This window comes from Tubulanus polymorphus, chromosome 7, assembly GCF_964204645.1.
Source record: "Tubulanus polymorphus chromosome 7, tnTubPoly1.2, whole genome shotgun sequence".
Classification (NCBI taxonomy): domain Eukaryota; kingdom Metazoa; phylum Nemertea; class Palaeonemertea; order Tubulaniformes; family Tubulanidae; genus Tubulanus; species Tubulanus polymorphus.
The window spans coordinates 6,339,410-6,356,436 of NC_134031.1; the positions used below are offsets into that span (position 1 = coordinate 6,339,410).

At 39.8% G+C, this 17,027-nt stretch overlaps 1 protein-coding gene across 2 annotated transcripts; it reads left to right on the forward strand.

Annotated features, from left to right (window-relative positions):
• The first annotated feature begins 12 nt into the window (after positions 1-12).
• On the forward strand, positions 13-16,228 carry LOC141908044 (receptor-type tyrosine-protein phosphatase S-like). Of its 2 annotated transcripts, none has more exons than XM_074797835.1 (18): positions 13-225; positions 1,602-1,700; positions 2,047-2,193; positions 2,976-3,113; positions 3,512-3,632; positions 5,383-5,591; positions 5,829-5,960; positions 6,453-6,638; positions 6,812-6,957; positions 7,141-7,270; positions 7,773-7,904; positions 8,374-8,562; positions 8,877-8,992; positions 9,640-9,808; positions 10,202-10,416; positions 11,069-11,248; positions 11,923-14,394; positions 14,697-16,228. In XM_074797835.1, the coding sequence occupies exons 2-18, from the start codon at positions 1,628-1,630 to the stop codon at positions 15,102-15,104; spliced, it is 5,163 nt and encodes a 1,720-aa protein (XP_074653936.1). In that variant the 5' UTR covers positions 13-225; positions 1,602-1,627; the 3' UTR covers positions 15,105-16,228. The 2 variants fall into 2 exon arrangements, with proteins under 2 accessions (XP_074653936.1, XP_074653937.1); XM_074797836.1 differs by lacking the exon at positions 13-225 and adding an exon at positions 274-399.
• The last annotated feature ends 799 nt before the right edge of the window (positions 16,229-17,027 follow it).

The following is a 17,027-nucleotide window of genomic DNA, read 5'->3' on the forward strand; positions in this document are numbered from 1 at the left end:
ATCTATTATCATTGAAGATAATGCATTGAACACCGCAAACCAGGTATTGAAGCACCGGTAGGCCTATAGACGTCAAATATTCGAGAATTCCTTTGCGCTCGTTTTCCTTCGCTTTTGTTTCAATGGAAGCCGTTCCAAATGACGGACTATACTGAATGGAAATAACTAGGCCACCAACAGCGCAGACGTTTTATATTCTAAAAAAAAACTACCGATTCAGTTCAGGTAAGTGATATTTATAGACTCGCTGCTAAGCAGTACTGTTAGAGAGATTAGCGCTGTAACGTATTGCCTAATACACAGCTGAGCATCAAAATCAGCGCCGACGGATTGTCTTAATCAATGTAATTAGCGATTCGATATAAACCGGTAACTCTATACGTGTGACTACATTATCAGGTATGTCGTTATTAGTATATCTCTTGCTGCGCTAGGTTCAGATATTTACGTCGCCCATATCTTTTGCAACGGATTGTCTCGGCAAAGGAAAGGCATGGCCGTGTATCAGTCTTTTGCAACGGATTGTCTCGGCAAAGGAAAGGCATGGCCGTGTATCAGTGAAAAAGCCGAGAGGGAGTGCGAAGATCGGTAAATAAAATCAGCACCACCACCGATCATAAAGAGCCTATTGCTGATCGAATATTTGAACTGCGAAAAAGCTAATATCTTGACGATGCTAATTAATCAATCTATGAATTTATTCATACGTTCGAACACTGAATAGCGAGATTCATCAGTAATTATTCCAAAAGAAGCCGTCGTTATTAAAGCAGGTCGAATTTGCATCCACTTAAGAATGCGTTAGGTCCATTGATATAGAAATAAGGCGAAATAAGAATTTTTTGTCTAGAATTAGCCTAAACAGAAAACTAAAACGTAAAACATTTTTAAAAATCTAACATTTTTGGCCCATCTGTGGTTAATTAGAAAAGATGAGCATAGATATTGTATAGTATCAGCAGATGAACTTGGTACGAACCAAATTAGATTTTAATGTTTGCAAACCTAAAGACACGTACATTCATTTAGAAATAAGCCATTTAGGCTATGTATATATAACTATAGTAAATGGTAGACCTACTGTATGCTGAAAGCGTTAAAAACAAACTGGTTGGTGACCCGGACCGGTATCCTCGGCCTATAGGACATACATTCTCTTAGTTGTTTAAATCATTTCTACTCTGATATCGCATTTACGTATGTAAATAGATACCATGCATATTTATGTGCATGTTATTCAAACAGATACGGTTTGCAATACAGACCGCGAAAATGATGATCTAAGGTTTTAAAAATGTTTGCGGACAAAGTATTTCAATAGATTATATAAATTAAAAATACTTAGCTGAGTATTTCATTGCCCGTGGACAAACACTTTTGTAGAAGGTATAATAACATTTATAGAGGTTACGTATACTAACCTCTCGATGAAAGGTCAAGTATAGTGTATTGCATAGATTGAGGGGTATTCTACCTAATTGAAGCTTTTCTTCAAGATGTCTAAAATAATTGCTGGCCAACAATCGTGGCCGTTGTGTTCATGACCCTAAAAAGACCTTAGAAAGCCCACTCATGCATGCTGCACTTTCGTTATGTTTTAGGTTTATATTCAGTGTGAAATGAAACCATGAAATATTCTCTATTCTTTCTGACAATTTCGTTTGTTGGATTAGAGCTTCTACCGTTGACAAACCAGCAAGGTAAGTGAAATATGCGCGTTTTTTTGGGTTAAAATGCAACAGTTGTGGTTTCACAATGAATGAACTTCAATAGTTTATACTCCATCATTCAATGCATTATGTAATGATTATCTGAGAATCGGCTTATTTCCTCCTAATACAACATTGACCAATAAGCCTTTTTACAGTTTCCAGGCGCCACATGTTTGGGTAACCGCCGGGTCTGCATTGTTGAATTTTTCGTCCCTATTTCTCTCCGGTTTAATTTTTTTATTCCGTTCATATCTCTGGATTGGATTAAGATAGAAACAAAGTAAAAGTATCGATGAACTCAGCTGACAATTAAACGTCTGTTTTGCTTTTCCAGCCACCTGTCCACCAGGAATATTTGGTCCACGGTGTGAGTTGCAGTGCCATTGTTCTGGAGGCAGTGTTGAAGATTGTACTCCGGATGGCCGTTGCATTAGTATGTTGTGCGACTTTGGATGGGGAGACCCACCATATTGTCAAAAACGTAGGTATTTTGTTTCAGAAGTATGCGCCCGCTCTTGTCTATTACATTTGCACCTCATACTACGATGTCCGTGGGGAAATTTAAATTCATCGCACTCGTATGAGGCCTCGAAATTAACCATTTGATAAAAACAATTCCATATTTACTTAAACATATTAAAAGACACCCAATAGAGAAGTTAATTGCACTTGTGGTCAACGCCACCACACAATAGATAGCTCAGACGATGCATAGATAATGTGGACGAATTCAACTTTTAAAAAGTGGGAAATCATTATCGACCAACGTACTAAGCGTATTTATTCACTATAGATATGAATAGGAAATCGTACATTTTACATCATATTACCGGGAGTTTCGTATTAACGTTATCGAACTAATCAGACATTTCTGTGTGGAAAATGCTACAAGAAAAGCTGGGAATTTTTAGATTCAACGCATAACTGAGTTTTGCGTTGTAAGCAGAATCGTACTAATGAGGTCCGACCATACACCGTGTCCTGGAGCGTGGGTCGTGTATGCGTTAGTCTTCACAAGACTCTCGTACGCCATCGGACGCTAAGGTTTTTGGTGAAGTTCATCACGTCATCATTCATCTATAGAAATCTTTCATTTTCGTATGTTTTCGCACGACTGATTTCTAGCTTAGTAAATCCCTATTATATCATCTCATAATATCATACGAATTTCTGTATAGTACCACATTAGTTTCACCTGTTCGACCGCTCCTGGTGTAAATCCTCGATTCATTCTATTTCATTCTTGATTCTGTTGTGTTTCAGCTTGCGATCAAGGCTGGTTCGGAGAGAGCTGTTTACTAGAATGTCATTGTCCAACCGGCGATAACTGCTCGAAGATAAACGGTCTTTGCGATTCCGGAAAATGTAACCCAAATTTTGGTGGTGCAGGTTGTCAAATACGTACGTATATGTTCTGTTGAAACGCAACGACGTATAAGTTACTGTATCAAAATGTACCAAATCAGGTCATTGATTTTTTCATTTATTTCAATCATATTATTGTAATTAAAAAGGAAAAAAGTGAACACAAGGCTAAAGAATTGATACCTTGTTTAACCGCACTGCTGAGCTTAAAAGTTGACCCGGCCGGCCGCCTATCTACCATGTATATTACTTTCTTAAAAATCGTGATCAATTTTACCAAAACAGACCCGGCAGCTATAGAAGTGAAGTGATTACAAATTTTATTGTATTTTACAAAAATTATGCGGACGCTGCAGAGAAACAAGTTATCATTTTTATTAAGCCCGAATTATCAATTCTAGCTTCGTTGTAGTAGGTGTTTTTACAATTCTTAGATCTGCCGAAGATGGAAATCCCTCCGACGGTGGCCAATATAACCTGTGATACTGTGTGGCTCACGTGGAGAAAATGGAACGACGCTCTCGACATGGGAGACAAACCGGTCGGCTGGTATCAGTATGTATAGTCAGAATAAATAGGCTCGAAAATCTAACTAGGCCTATAGGTTATAGACTCGACTCACATTTCGAGAAGTGAGAACGAGACGAGTGAGAGTTTGATCAACAATTAAACCCCGGAGTGACCCCCGAGTGATTGGACTCGCCGAGCTAGGTGCAAACTTGGAGTAATCAGACTGAAGTCTGATTACTTCAAGGTGCAAAGAAGCACGTTAATTCGACTAGTAGAGGGATCGAAATGGATGAAATACCGTACAATTTAAAACGATGAATTACCAACAAAATACATCCCCGAAGTCTTCCTAGCTGTCGAACGAAAGCCTTTGACATTTTCACGGAAGTCCTGTAATGAGCAAAACAAGATAGATCTATTATATGTTAGATGCTTTTTAGCCCACAGCGGGCTATTGCGTTCACTTTTCGTCCGTCGTCCGTCCGTTCGTCCGTAGACGGAATCAAGTTATTTTGGGAAGTTTTGAAGACGCTTCAAGGTAAATGTCTTGATATTTGGTCTATACATGTATCTACCCTAGACACATCTTCAGGCCAAAAACTGGCCCTATCAGAATCAAGATGGCTATTCAGTATTTCTATATTATATTTGTACCAATACATATTTTGTTACCCCAATCAATTACAAAGTTGTAGCTCATGACATCGTCTATGATTGTGGTGAGTTTTAAGGAAATTAGTTATTCTATATGGTCACCAGGAGGTAGTGAATAGTAAGTAGAATAACCTTAGTATTTCCTTATTATATTGGTACCTAGGCATATTTTGTTACCATGATCAATTGCAAAGTTGTAATTCATGACATGTTCTATGATTGTGGTGAGTTTCAAGGTCATTGGGTTTTGAATATGGTCACCAGGGGGCGTAGAATAGTAGAATAACTTAGAAGTATTTCCATATTAAATTCGTAACAAGGCATATTTTGTTATCACAATCAATTACAAAATCGTAGCTGCTGACATGTTCTATGATTGTGGTGAGTTTCAAGGTCATTGGCTTTTGTATATGGTCACCAGGGGGTGTTGAATATTGAAATTGTTAGATTGTTGAGCATTTGAAACCACTTTCCAAGTGGGCATGGTGTCCCTGGACCCCTAGTTTAAGAAGAGTTTTCTAAGAAAGAAGGAAAACTGAATATTTGCAACGCATTTCTAAATAAGAATTATAGATACGTCATATATGTTTATCACGATAAAATGAATTATCGCAAAAATTTCAATTTTGATCAGTAAATAGACGGAGTATGACGCAACAAAGAAAATATGACCTGTGATAAGAAAGAATTAATCTATGACGTTTATCATAATACTTCATCAAAACATTTGACATTTTTTCGGCTTTAAATATTTGAACTGTCTAAATGATATATGCACGCAAAATATGAATGGATTTATATATCTCCATTGATTCCCAAACTGACGAAAAGTATTCCCTTTGGTCACGATGACTCGCCTCGGCTCAAAAATAAAATATATTTTCGATCGAATTACCTCATTTTCTGAAAGTTCCCTGAAATTCTGGATCCAGCTCCACAGTCGTGAGTTAGAATCAACTCCGAGTTAGAATTTTTTCATTTTCAATTAGTTAACTTTTAATGAGTCAAATCCTAATTCTGTGGAACGTAGACTTACGAATATGCAAACGATATGATAAATTATACGTTATTCTATGATAACGGTTCTTGTTAGGGAATCTATCTAGCTGAAAACGAAATTCATTTACGGTTGTTCTTGTAGGATTCTTTATTCGGATTCGGTTGATACAACCATTCGCTCCAGCAGTATGATTCCAGAACCGACATTGCAGAACGTCACCTGGTCAACAAACGGACTGATCAAGGGCCGACGATACACGTTCCAGATAAAGGTTTTCAGGAAAGATTTCGGCAAAGCTTTTCCAGGTTTGATCGGCCCAAAAACGGATGAGATTTTGCCCCAATGCCCGGGTAGATATTGATTTTTACTTTAAAAACATAACACGAAGATCATACATTCATTAATCATTAATTTCAAGATTTAAAAAAGATGCTTCGAACACTTTTGTATCGCTATGGCGTTTCTTTTAAAGAAATGAAATATGATTTTCCCATACAAATTCATAATGGAGATTAAAATATGAAAGAATTGCCTGCCTTGATTTGGTGATTTAATGAAGAAATTTCTCCCATGAACCTTTATCGTAGCTCAAGAGCCTGGAGTGGTCAATTCGGCAACTTATCAACAAATACCGCCAGACACCGCTAGAATCACTTGGTCTGCTCCAACACTGCACCCAGAAGATGTTATCGGATACACAATTAAATATTACAGACACGGTAAATGAAGATTCTAAGAACGACTCAATAAGTTCCATATGAGATCAGAATTCGAATCACTCTTATCCGCATGAACTGTAGATGAATTAAGAACTCCCGCAATAGGACTTATTACAATAAAATCTTATCGTATCGAAACCTAAACGAACGAAGGATACAATAACATATGATTTGCCATTTTATTCTTGGACAATTATACCTAAATGATAATAAGACAAGGGACAGCCATTGGTTGAGATACGAAATACATGGAAAATGGACATCGTAATATTGCGAAATTCTTATGTGGGATTCCTAATTCTTCATGTGAAATGTTTAGTTCCTACTACTTATACATTTAAGGGTTTTTTGACTCGTATGAGTTGCATATCTGAACTGATCTCAAGTCATGTCTTAATCCTTAAATCAAAGCGGTGTCCTTCATTTTCGCTTTGCTTAAGTAACAAATCTTAAGTAACGCATTATTCTTCCATATATTCTAAATATCGATAGTCGTTGGAACCTGCAACACTTCCTATCCTGGTCGAGTGCTCTTCGTGAACACATTACCGACTGCAAGCGCAGCGAATCTAACAAACCTGCAACCGTGGAGCACGTATCACGTCGAAATTTTCGCTCAAGGCCGCGATGGTTTAAAAGGTGCTTCGACAAATATCAGCATCACTACTGACAAAGCAGGTACTTCGTAATTTCCTGTTGAATACCAGTGTTTTTTTCAAATAAGGAAAGAATCATGTGTCTGAAGTTAGATCTAACGCATATCAGGTTTTCTTTTTTTTTGATTTTGTCATTGTTGAAGTCATTTGCTTGCATATCTGATAAGCTTAAAACACCTATGCTTTTCCTTCCAGCGCCCACCGGTCGAGTAAGAAACCTCCGTACACAACAGAAATCCAGTTCTACCATTACTATCACATGGGATCGCCCGGAATGTATAGAAAGAAACGGGCCGTTCTCAAACTATCAAATCAAAGCATCGCATGCCACAGTGATGGTGGTAAATATTAGTTTTCTTTCATAGGGCTTTGACTAAATGGAAAATGCATTTTATAGGGGCTTGGAGAAAGAAAAACGGAGGTTATTTGTATTCAGAGGAAGTGCTCAGTACTAGGTTTGATATGTAGCCTGTATGAATCTGACTTAAATTTCTGAGTTGGGATTGTGCGTGTTTTCATTTCAGATAGTAACGAGTCAGTCTTTCATGTATCAAAACCTACAACCGAGTACTGACTATACATTCTCAGTGCGTTACGTGAATGCCGTGGGTCCTGGGCCTTTTAACAGCATTACCGAAAGATCGAGTGCCGATAGTAAGTGGATTTTATAGTTAGTAGGCTAAGGGATATTATATTCGATGAAATGAAAAGATTCGTAGAGGAGCCATTTTAACACGATGTCGAATCAGTAAAACGTAGTGACAGGGGGTAGGTTTTATGAGTGAATAAGTCAGCAAATGACCCGATGAAGCTGCCATGCAGTAGTAGCGAAAAAAATGTTAAATCTTGAATAAACTAGTTAATCTATCAGGGCCGTACGTAGCATTTGAATTTTAGGGAGGGAGGCAGAGAAATCTGAAAAAGGGTATCTATAGGATAATAATATTCGCAAAAAGGCACTTTTCCAATATTTCTGGAGGCAACAGCCCCTTTGCCTGCTAAATGCGGTCCTACCTACGAATTACTAGCTGTCTCTACGCTGTGATGAAAGAAATTAATGCAATCAGGATGAGTTAGTTACATGTTGCTTCTCTTTTACGCGTACCCTCTATCAGCTTCTACGGAGAATCATTTCTCTCTCGCCTTTCAATTTCAGCCTCAGCTCCCGGACCTGTATCAAACATTCAAGCGGCATCACCAACCAGTAACTCTGTCAGTATTTCGTGGGATAAACCTGTCAAACAAGGAAACACTGTGACCAGTTACACCATACAATATACCAAAATTAGTAAGTTCATATTTATTCAAGCAAATTTATTTTATAAGTGGTACCTTTTACAAATCCGTATATTGTACGTATATATTGTGCGAAATATCCGTATATTTACTTAGGCAATAGATATTTATTATCGATGATCAAATCAGCTTAGATACTCGAAAAACCTGCATAACATTGACACGTTGATTGAAGAGAATTGAAACAAAACCCCGGGCCCAGTTCCACAGTTGTGAGTTAGAGTTAACTCTGAGTTAAAATTAGTTCATTTTCAATGAATTAACTCCGAGTCAAATCATAACTCCTGGTCTAATCTCCCACGTTCGCTCGCTTGGCTTAATCCATAATTGAAAACCCAAAAATACGCGTAATATAACGTACAGTGAACTAAAATATAGGTTATTTCCAAGTTTCATTTTAGTTAACTCAAGAAATGCAATAGGCTCGTGGACTGTATGTTAATTGACGTATTTTATTTTAGGTACAGGTAATTGCGACACCACACCCGGCCCGCTGCAAACAACTAAATCTGCTAGTAATATGCTAGTCGCATCGTTAACTGGTTTGAAACCCTGGTCGACTTATAAAGTGCAGGTATTCGCTATTGGTGTAAACAATCAAGCAGGGACTGCTACGGAACTATTGCCATCTCCGAAGACACTTCCTGCAGGTACGTTGATCCAAGATATTAGCTTACGTACTTTATTGTATGAATCCTTGACCTTGAAATATTGATGATCGTCTATGCAGTGAATTAAATATTTGCGCGGTTTCATATTTCGGATGATCCGAAAATAAGATTTAATGACAATAGTATTGAAATACTATGCTGCATAAGTATATAGAAACACAATTTGGCCTAAGATGAAAATAAGGAAAATAATTGTTCATTAAAGCTCTATCAAATTTAACACAGTAAGCCAACGCAGACACACTCGATTAAGAATACCGTATCAAAGAAAATAATTATTTTCATTATTACAGTACCAGCGACGGGAGTGACCAATATAAGATCGACCGGTACGACTAATTCACAATTGAATATCGCATGGGATGACCCACCATGCGCGGATAGAAACGGTGCTTTCCGACGATACAAGGTAACATGGTCTGGTTTCTCAAGAGGTCAAACTCAATGTTTTCATTGGGAAAAATTAAAACTAAGTGGTTTTGGAAGCCATCCAAGTGAATGATCGATTATCAAAAAATGAACATTGAACTAGTCGGCTTACCATCTGCAGCGATTAGAATAGCGACGTTATATGACAAGAATTTGTAAACGCCAGTATCAGTTGGCAATCGACCAGCAACATTGCTATTATCATTATTGTTTATTTTCTGAAAATTATAGCAATTTATAACGAATAATATACAATAAATAGACTATGATGTTGTTGTACTATTTCAATATGAATTATGACATAATCTATCAGAGGGGAAGATATCTGAATAGTAACCTACTGCAAACTTCATAGATACGCGGATCGTCAAAAAATTTGTATACATCAAACATCAAATCAATAGGAAAAAAAGCAATTCGTCATTCAAATGCGTTTTAAACGATTTTGATGGATGGCAGGGTTTTTAAATGTAGCATAAAATATAAACCATTACAAATTTTGGGATCATTTACTTTTAAGAAGATCTTTTTTAAGTCGATTTAAACTGTTCATATCGAATATTTCTACCGTCGTCGGTTTCTTGTGAGGTTACCTTTTGCTCATCTCTAGAAATTAAATATTTTCAGTTAATGATAAAACGTGGAGCGTCTCTGATCGTAGATGAATTTGTACAGATAAAACAGAAAATACAACCTGGTTTGCAAGCCTATACTGATTACATCATCCAAGTTGCTTACGTTAACGAAATTGGCGTGGGTCCTTTCAGTGAACAAATCCTAAAAACAGCCCAAGGAGGTAAGAGTGTGTTTTACAGCGTTGTACAGTGGAACCTCGTTATAGCGAACTTCACACCGGGATAAGAAAATATATTCGTTATAACCGATAGTTCGTTATATCCAGTGTGTATTTAATCAAATTATTCTACTTGAGACGAAATTCAATATTCGTTATATATATCCGCTGAATCGTTGTATATCATAGTTCGTTTAACGAGGTTCTATTTTATTTCTTAGTTTTACCCATGTTTATGAGAGACAAACTTACTTATTCTTCCGCAAGGCCTACATGGAACAGCTCTTAAAACCCATCGCTTTCGTTGGCAGACCCCATTGTTTTTTTACGCAACGGAATAAAGGTCTATTAATGTTTGTTTTCACCAATATTTTTAATTTTTCTCGTTAATTTCAGTACCATCTCCACCGCAGAATGTGCGCGCACGGGCTATCGGTGCCAGTAGAATCCGAGTAGATTGGACGGCGCCAAAAAATCCCAATGGCGTTCTGAAAACCTACAGCATCATCGTAAATGATGGCAATCAAGTCGTTCAGAATAATCCGGTTGCTGCAACGGTTACAAACAGCATTATCACCAATTTGCAACCGTTAACAACGTACACTATAACGGTAAGGTTTCAAAAATATTACTGAACAGCTGAAGGTTTCAAAAGGTTCACAACTTTTAAGATTTTGTTAAATTTATATGGCATATGCATCTAAGAAAAAGCGACGTCTGTTCTTCAAATACGATAGAGAAATTCCACATTATAATTCAGCCAAAGACGAAAAGTTCTTGAATAAAAATGTACATATTTTGAGCAAAGTTTCGGTTATAGACTATTAGTCGTCATCAGACGTACGATAGCTAATAGTCTTTGGCCGAAATGTTGCTCAAAAGGCTTCAACCTTTTATTCAAGGACTTTACATGTTTGGCCAATTATTGTCGGATTTCTCTCTATATTCACTTTACGGATATTATGAATCATCTTGACTTAAATGCTCTTCGTGAAGTGAAAATTATTCAAATGGATATTTTGCGTTCACCGGTATATGATATGATACACATATTGTGTGTGACGGGTGTTTTTGGTGGGGTAGACGACGATAACATATTCGATCACGTCTAAAAAGAATGTTAAAAAAACCACATTCAGTGACATTATCTAAAATCTATTACATCCCGTCATGGACACAAATCATAATCAAAGTTAACAAATAATCAAAGCTACGTGATTATATTCCTGATAGTGCAATTTTTTGTACATTTTACGCGTGCAGATGACAGCTGCCACAGATTTTGGAACAAGTATAGTTAGCAACGCAGCACAAGCAACCACATTGGCAACAGGCGCCCCTTCCATGCCTACCGGGATCAAGATGATCAGCCGAACCGCGACCGCTATAACGATAGGTTGGAGTGAACCGATTAGCCCAAACGGTGTCATACAAAGCTACCAGGTATATGAATTATCATGAAACCATTCGTTCAAATGAAATGTTTTCTTATCATGTGTACAGAATGACGCCCACCACGAGATATGCACTTAGTCAGTAGAAGTCTATATCGTTCCTTACTGCATTTTTGAATATCGATCCCGGCAAAGAATTCGCAAGTTATTTTGTAAGATGCTGTATGGGAAATAGTATAGAACCTTGTGTTCTTCTGTCAATTTAGTTTTGATACTATGCATTACAATCCATTGATACTATGCACGGATTACATGTATTTCGATAAGTTTTCAGTTAGCTTTAGCGGGGTGGATCTGGATTTTCAAAGTGGGGATGTCCTTCTGGTGATCCCCGAGAAAATCCTTAAAATTATTCTAATTTCATGCATTTTGATCGAGCTTTTTTAGGCACTGCTTGATCATTTTGTATGACAGTACACTTTGAAATGTAGTGTTGATAAACTAAAAATAGAAATCACGAAGGAAATTTTCCAAAGAAGGGATGCTCTAGCGCCTAAAGCACCCCCTCAATCGAAGCCTGTGATATTGCGGTTGTATGACAGAATGTTTTACGGTACCTATTTTACACTAGGATAAAACTCAACGATGACTTCAACATGTCTCTTGTGAGTTTTAAGAGTGTAAAGATGTTTCTGAAAATTCCATTTATTCATTCATTTCTAGGTTAATGTAACTTACGTTCAAACGAAATCAACAACTGGGCAGGCATCGTCGACGATAAGCATAGATTTACCCGCCGATGCCAGAAGGAGAATTGTGGACGGATTACACCAAGCTACCTTGTATAAGTTCGCCGTCACGGCCAGAACGACCTCATTCGGGCAATCGGCGTTAGTGGAACTCTGGACCGAAGTCGGTAGCCCGCCGGTACCCGACACACCCGAACAGATCGGCGTTACCGCGACGAATATTACGCTGCGTATCAAACCGGTGCTAGCCACAAACGGGCCGATAACGTCTTACCGAATAATGGTCGAGGAAGTGGCGAGCAGACGGCGTCGAGCCACGCCCCGGGTCGCCGCCGAACTGTTACCCGATTTCTTCGCCGGCAACCCTTCCCGAACTTTCGTGGTAGGGGACGACTCGACTTATAACGGCTACCAGAACGCGGCGCTTAAACCGGCGACTAAATACAAAATAGGGTATTCGGCTGTCAGTTCGAACGACGGCTCGACGAAAGAAACGACAGTGTGGATGGCTCCGGTGACTAGCGAATCGATCACCGCGACAAACAACGATTGGATATGGATCGTCATCGTGGTCATCGTCATACTCATCATCATTATCATCATAATCGTCATCGTCGTATTGTGCCTGCGAAAGAAGAGAAAGTCGCACGATTTCAACAAGACCTGGTTGAATAACTACAGCATGAATCAGGATAAGTTCGACACGATGTCGCTGAACATTCGGCCGTACGGCAAATGGAGCGACGTCACGAACCTAGGCGAACCGAGGCACGTCGTCCACATGAAAGATCCGATTAAAAATCCGGATCCCAACATAATTCCGCTCGAGAGCGAGTATCACAAACTGCCCACAGATCCGAAGGGAACGTTGCACGTGGCGTCGAGACCGGAGAACAGGATTAAAAATCGCTTTCAGGAATTTCTTCCGTACGACCACAGTCGCGTGAAGGTGGTCGACCCTCATCATCGATCCGACTATTTCAACGCCAACTACGTCGACGGTTACCGAAGACAACAGGCTTACATCGCGGCGCAGAGCCCTTTCAACGGCGATACGATCAACGACTTCTGGAAACTCGTCTACCAAGATAACGTGGCGAAAATCGTGCTCATGTGCGAGCCGATGGAGTACAACGTTTTCAAGTGCGAGAAATACTGGCCGGACGAGGGCACGCACACGTACGGCGCTTGCGTCGTGCACGTCGTTAACAGCCAACAGTTCGCGCATTACATCGTCAAGACGTTCGAAGTGTTTCCGCAAGGGCAGACGAAGAAAACCGTCCACCATTACCAGTTCACCGGCTGGCCGCCCAGATCGATACCGTCCGATCCGATTCCGTTTTTAGAATTCGTCCAGAAAGTCCGTTCTCACGCCAGTGAAGATATCGGCATCGAGCCGATCCTGGTGCACGGCGGGACAGGGGTCAGCCGATCGGCCGTGTTCATCGCGGTCGACGCAATGCTCGACAAGGCCGCCAACGAAAACGGCGAGATAAACTTGTTCAGATTTTGTTGCAAAATGCGCGAGCAGCGTTTCGGGATGGTGCGCACTTTGAAGCATTATTTGTTCATTTACGACGCGCTTTTCGAAGCGCTGATTACCTCGCCGACTTTCATAGACATCGACATGCGAGCCGCCTATAAAACGCTGGTCAGACGAAATCACGAGAACGGACATTCGTATTTACAAGAACAATACAAAGTGCTGTGCTATTACACTCCGGAATTAAGCGAAGAACAGTGCAAAGTGGCCGTGCGGGCTCAAAATAGGAGCAAAAACCGCTACGACGCGATAATTCCGCCCGATGCATACCGACCGGTGTTGAAAACGCCGGGCGGGGTCAATCGCACCGATTACATCAACGCGTTGGTAATCGATAGCTTCCTTGTACCGATGGGATTTATCATAACGCAGACACCTCTAGCCGCAACCGTCATCGACTTCTGGAAGTTGGTGTACGATTATAACGTAAGAACGATAGTGACCATGCACGATCACACCTTCAAAGACGATACGGTCGTCGACTACTGGCCCAGCGCCGTCGACACCGCCGAGCGACAAGGACCGTTTTTCGTCAGCGTGAAAACGATCGTCAAAGAAAAAGAGTTCGTCTTCTCGCGGCGGATGAATCTCACGAATTCTCTGAAACCGAACGCGAAAGCGCGCGAAATTAAGCAATTCCAGTTTTCCGGTGAGTGGCACATGTACGACAAGGTGCCCAGGGACAGGGAGGCGATGGTACAACTGCTAGAGACTGTCATTCAGCACAGAACGCATCACTCGATCGGGCCCGTTTTGGTGCATTGCGTCGATGGCGCCGGGCGAAGCGGTATGTTCTGTTCGCTGATGAATCTGATCGAAAAGATGAGAAATGACGAATACGCTGATGTATTCCATACGATAAAACACATCAAGAGACGAAGGCCTCAAGTGGTCAATGACTACGTAAGTATCAAGGGCATATATCATCCGGTGTATAGGTATTGAACTTACCTGAAACAATACGTGGCTGTGATCTACGTTCCACTGCTGCAAACTTCGGTTATCGGACGTTAGTCGACTATTTGCAAACTAAGTGAAACCGAACGTTGGTTTTGGTCGGAAGGATAGTCAGGAAATAGCGAACTACGAGCACGCTGATACCAGACCTAGCATGCCTAGATAATTCGAATTGCCTATAATAAAACAGTGTAACAGTATATAGTAAATGAACAGCAATATTCACGTTATACGTATTATCTTTGCAGGAAATGTACAAGTTTGTTTTCAAGACTTTGTGGGACTACATCAATCTCCACATGCGAGACGCCCTTATCAGTAACAGTGGCTACGTGGCAAGCAACAGTAATTACCGACTGTCCTCGACGAATTCGGTCGATTACACGCTGTCGAACGGTCGCTATCCCAGTCGCCTGTCGAATTCCATCATCGGCTATGACGAACCGGACAGGTTCGGCAGCAAAAACCGGCTGTCGACTTTGGGAACTACGGCCAATTCGGCGAACTTCGATTCGTCGTCGTCGCACGGGGGCGGTAGATACGGCAGCAAGAGTCGCCTAGTTCCGCCGTCGAATACTTCGCGATTGAGCGATCGCTTTTCGTCGTCGAATTCGTTGAACATTCACTCACCAGCTAAAGCTAATTATTACGCCTAAACTAGATGGAAGTGAACTTTTTTAATCACGTTATTCATATATTTCCATCATATATAATATAAGTATGATTTTTCTAAATTCCTGACTCTGGGGAAGTATTAATCCAGAGTAAATGTTCGACTAAAATTCGATTTTGCGTGATATTTATATTTCCAAATGGCTCTTGATAAATTCTATACGTATTTACCCCGGCTTATAGCGCTCAAAACCTATGCCGTTTTGATACAAATTTATATACTCGATAGGGTAGTTAATTTGGAGAGCTATTTAATAATTATCAAGTAAGATGAGGTGATTTTTGTAGGCATCCGACTGTATATTGTATATTATATTTAACGATTTCGATTCTTGAAATGACATTTTAGAAAATTTGCATATGTATGTACTGTGCTTAGATATAATATGTCTTCCAATGGATGGTGGGTGGTTTTAGCCCCAAAGGGCTGTTGCACTCGCTTTCGTCTGCCCGTCCGTAGAGACAGAAACACATTTTTTAGGAAGTTTTCAACGTTCTCTGACGGATTGCATTGACATTTGGTTTCTTACCATTTGTGTATTGATATGAAATATATTTTTATAAGAAAAGTTTAATTCGTTTAAGATTTAAAATGAAAAATCTAGTTATATAGTAACTTGATATTTGTATCGTAAAAAGAATTCGTAAAAAGCGGTGAAAACGACTATAAACAATTCCTTAGCACTTGGTGAAAATGAAGAAGACCAACCTGTGCCTAAAGGTCACTCGCAAGTTTGAAAAGCGAGGTTTGGTATCGGAACTTTATTTCATCGTCTTTTACGTAAAAAGTATTGCATCTCTGTCTCACAGCCAGTTGGTATGAATTGTGGCCATAAACCTGGGCAGACGTTTGACCTGTTGTGATTCCGGGGCACACAAATCTTAACATTTATGATATCAAAAGTTAATAGATTTATTTTTTGTAACATGTAAAATCCATATTATTGTGTACTTATTTATTGAATTTGAAAATTTTAATGGCATTTCGTCGTCAGGGGAATGTTGTATTAAGAACTCCAAACGTTGCTAGTAGTTTCTGAAAGCATAGCCAGGATAATAAACTACTTATCGCATCGGGATTCCTGCATACCATTTTAGTCTCTTTGTAGCGTTAGAAATAAAGTTACATTCTAAATTTTCAATATTTACCCTTCCGACTTCGTGTAGACTTCATACTTCTTTTTTGCCGTTTGAATAAGGTCTCGAGCTTTATTTGATCATTTTCAGGGGCCGGTTTCACAAAGCGTATAATTAACCCTTAATTATGATTAAATCACTAATCACGATTAAATCATCATGATTAAATCAAGTTAGGTGTTTCACAAGACGTAATTAACTTTAATCATAATTAAGTTAATTATGCTTTGTGAAACCGGCCCCTGGCAATCAACGAGCAGCGTAATGCTATGATCGTCAATGAACTCAGGAAAGTTATCTCGGCGGATGCAGGTGGTACAGAATACGACAGGCAACCAGTTTAAAGCGCATCTTCGCCTGTGCTTGGAGTAATCATTTGACAAATGATTACTCCAAGGCCTGTGTCACATCCTCTCTTGCCTCCAGTCGAGGCTCTACCACAAACAGTCCATAAAGCCTAGCGCACATCGTCACTACGATTGGAGACAACTAGTTGCTACCGAACGATTACCCCACGCACATCGAAATCTAGTTACAACCGGTCAGTTGCAGCAACTGCATGGCGCGTGTCGATCGTCGAGATCCAGAGCGCGCACATCGACGGATATGACTGCGATTGAGTACAACCAGTTGCTCAAAAGCAAAACATGGGCAACTGGCTGGAACTGGAGATAGATCGACGCTTACCAATCGTAAGCTCGCTCACATCGACACATTCAAGCAACTGATCGTATCCAGCCAGTTCCTCTCATGCGCCGAAAACTGCCTTG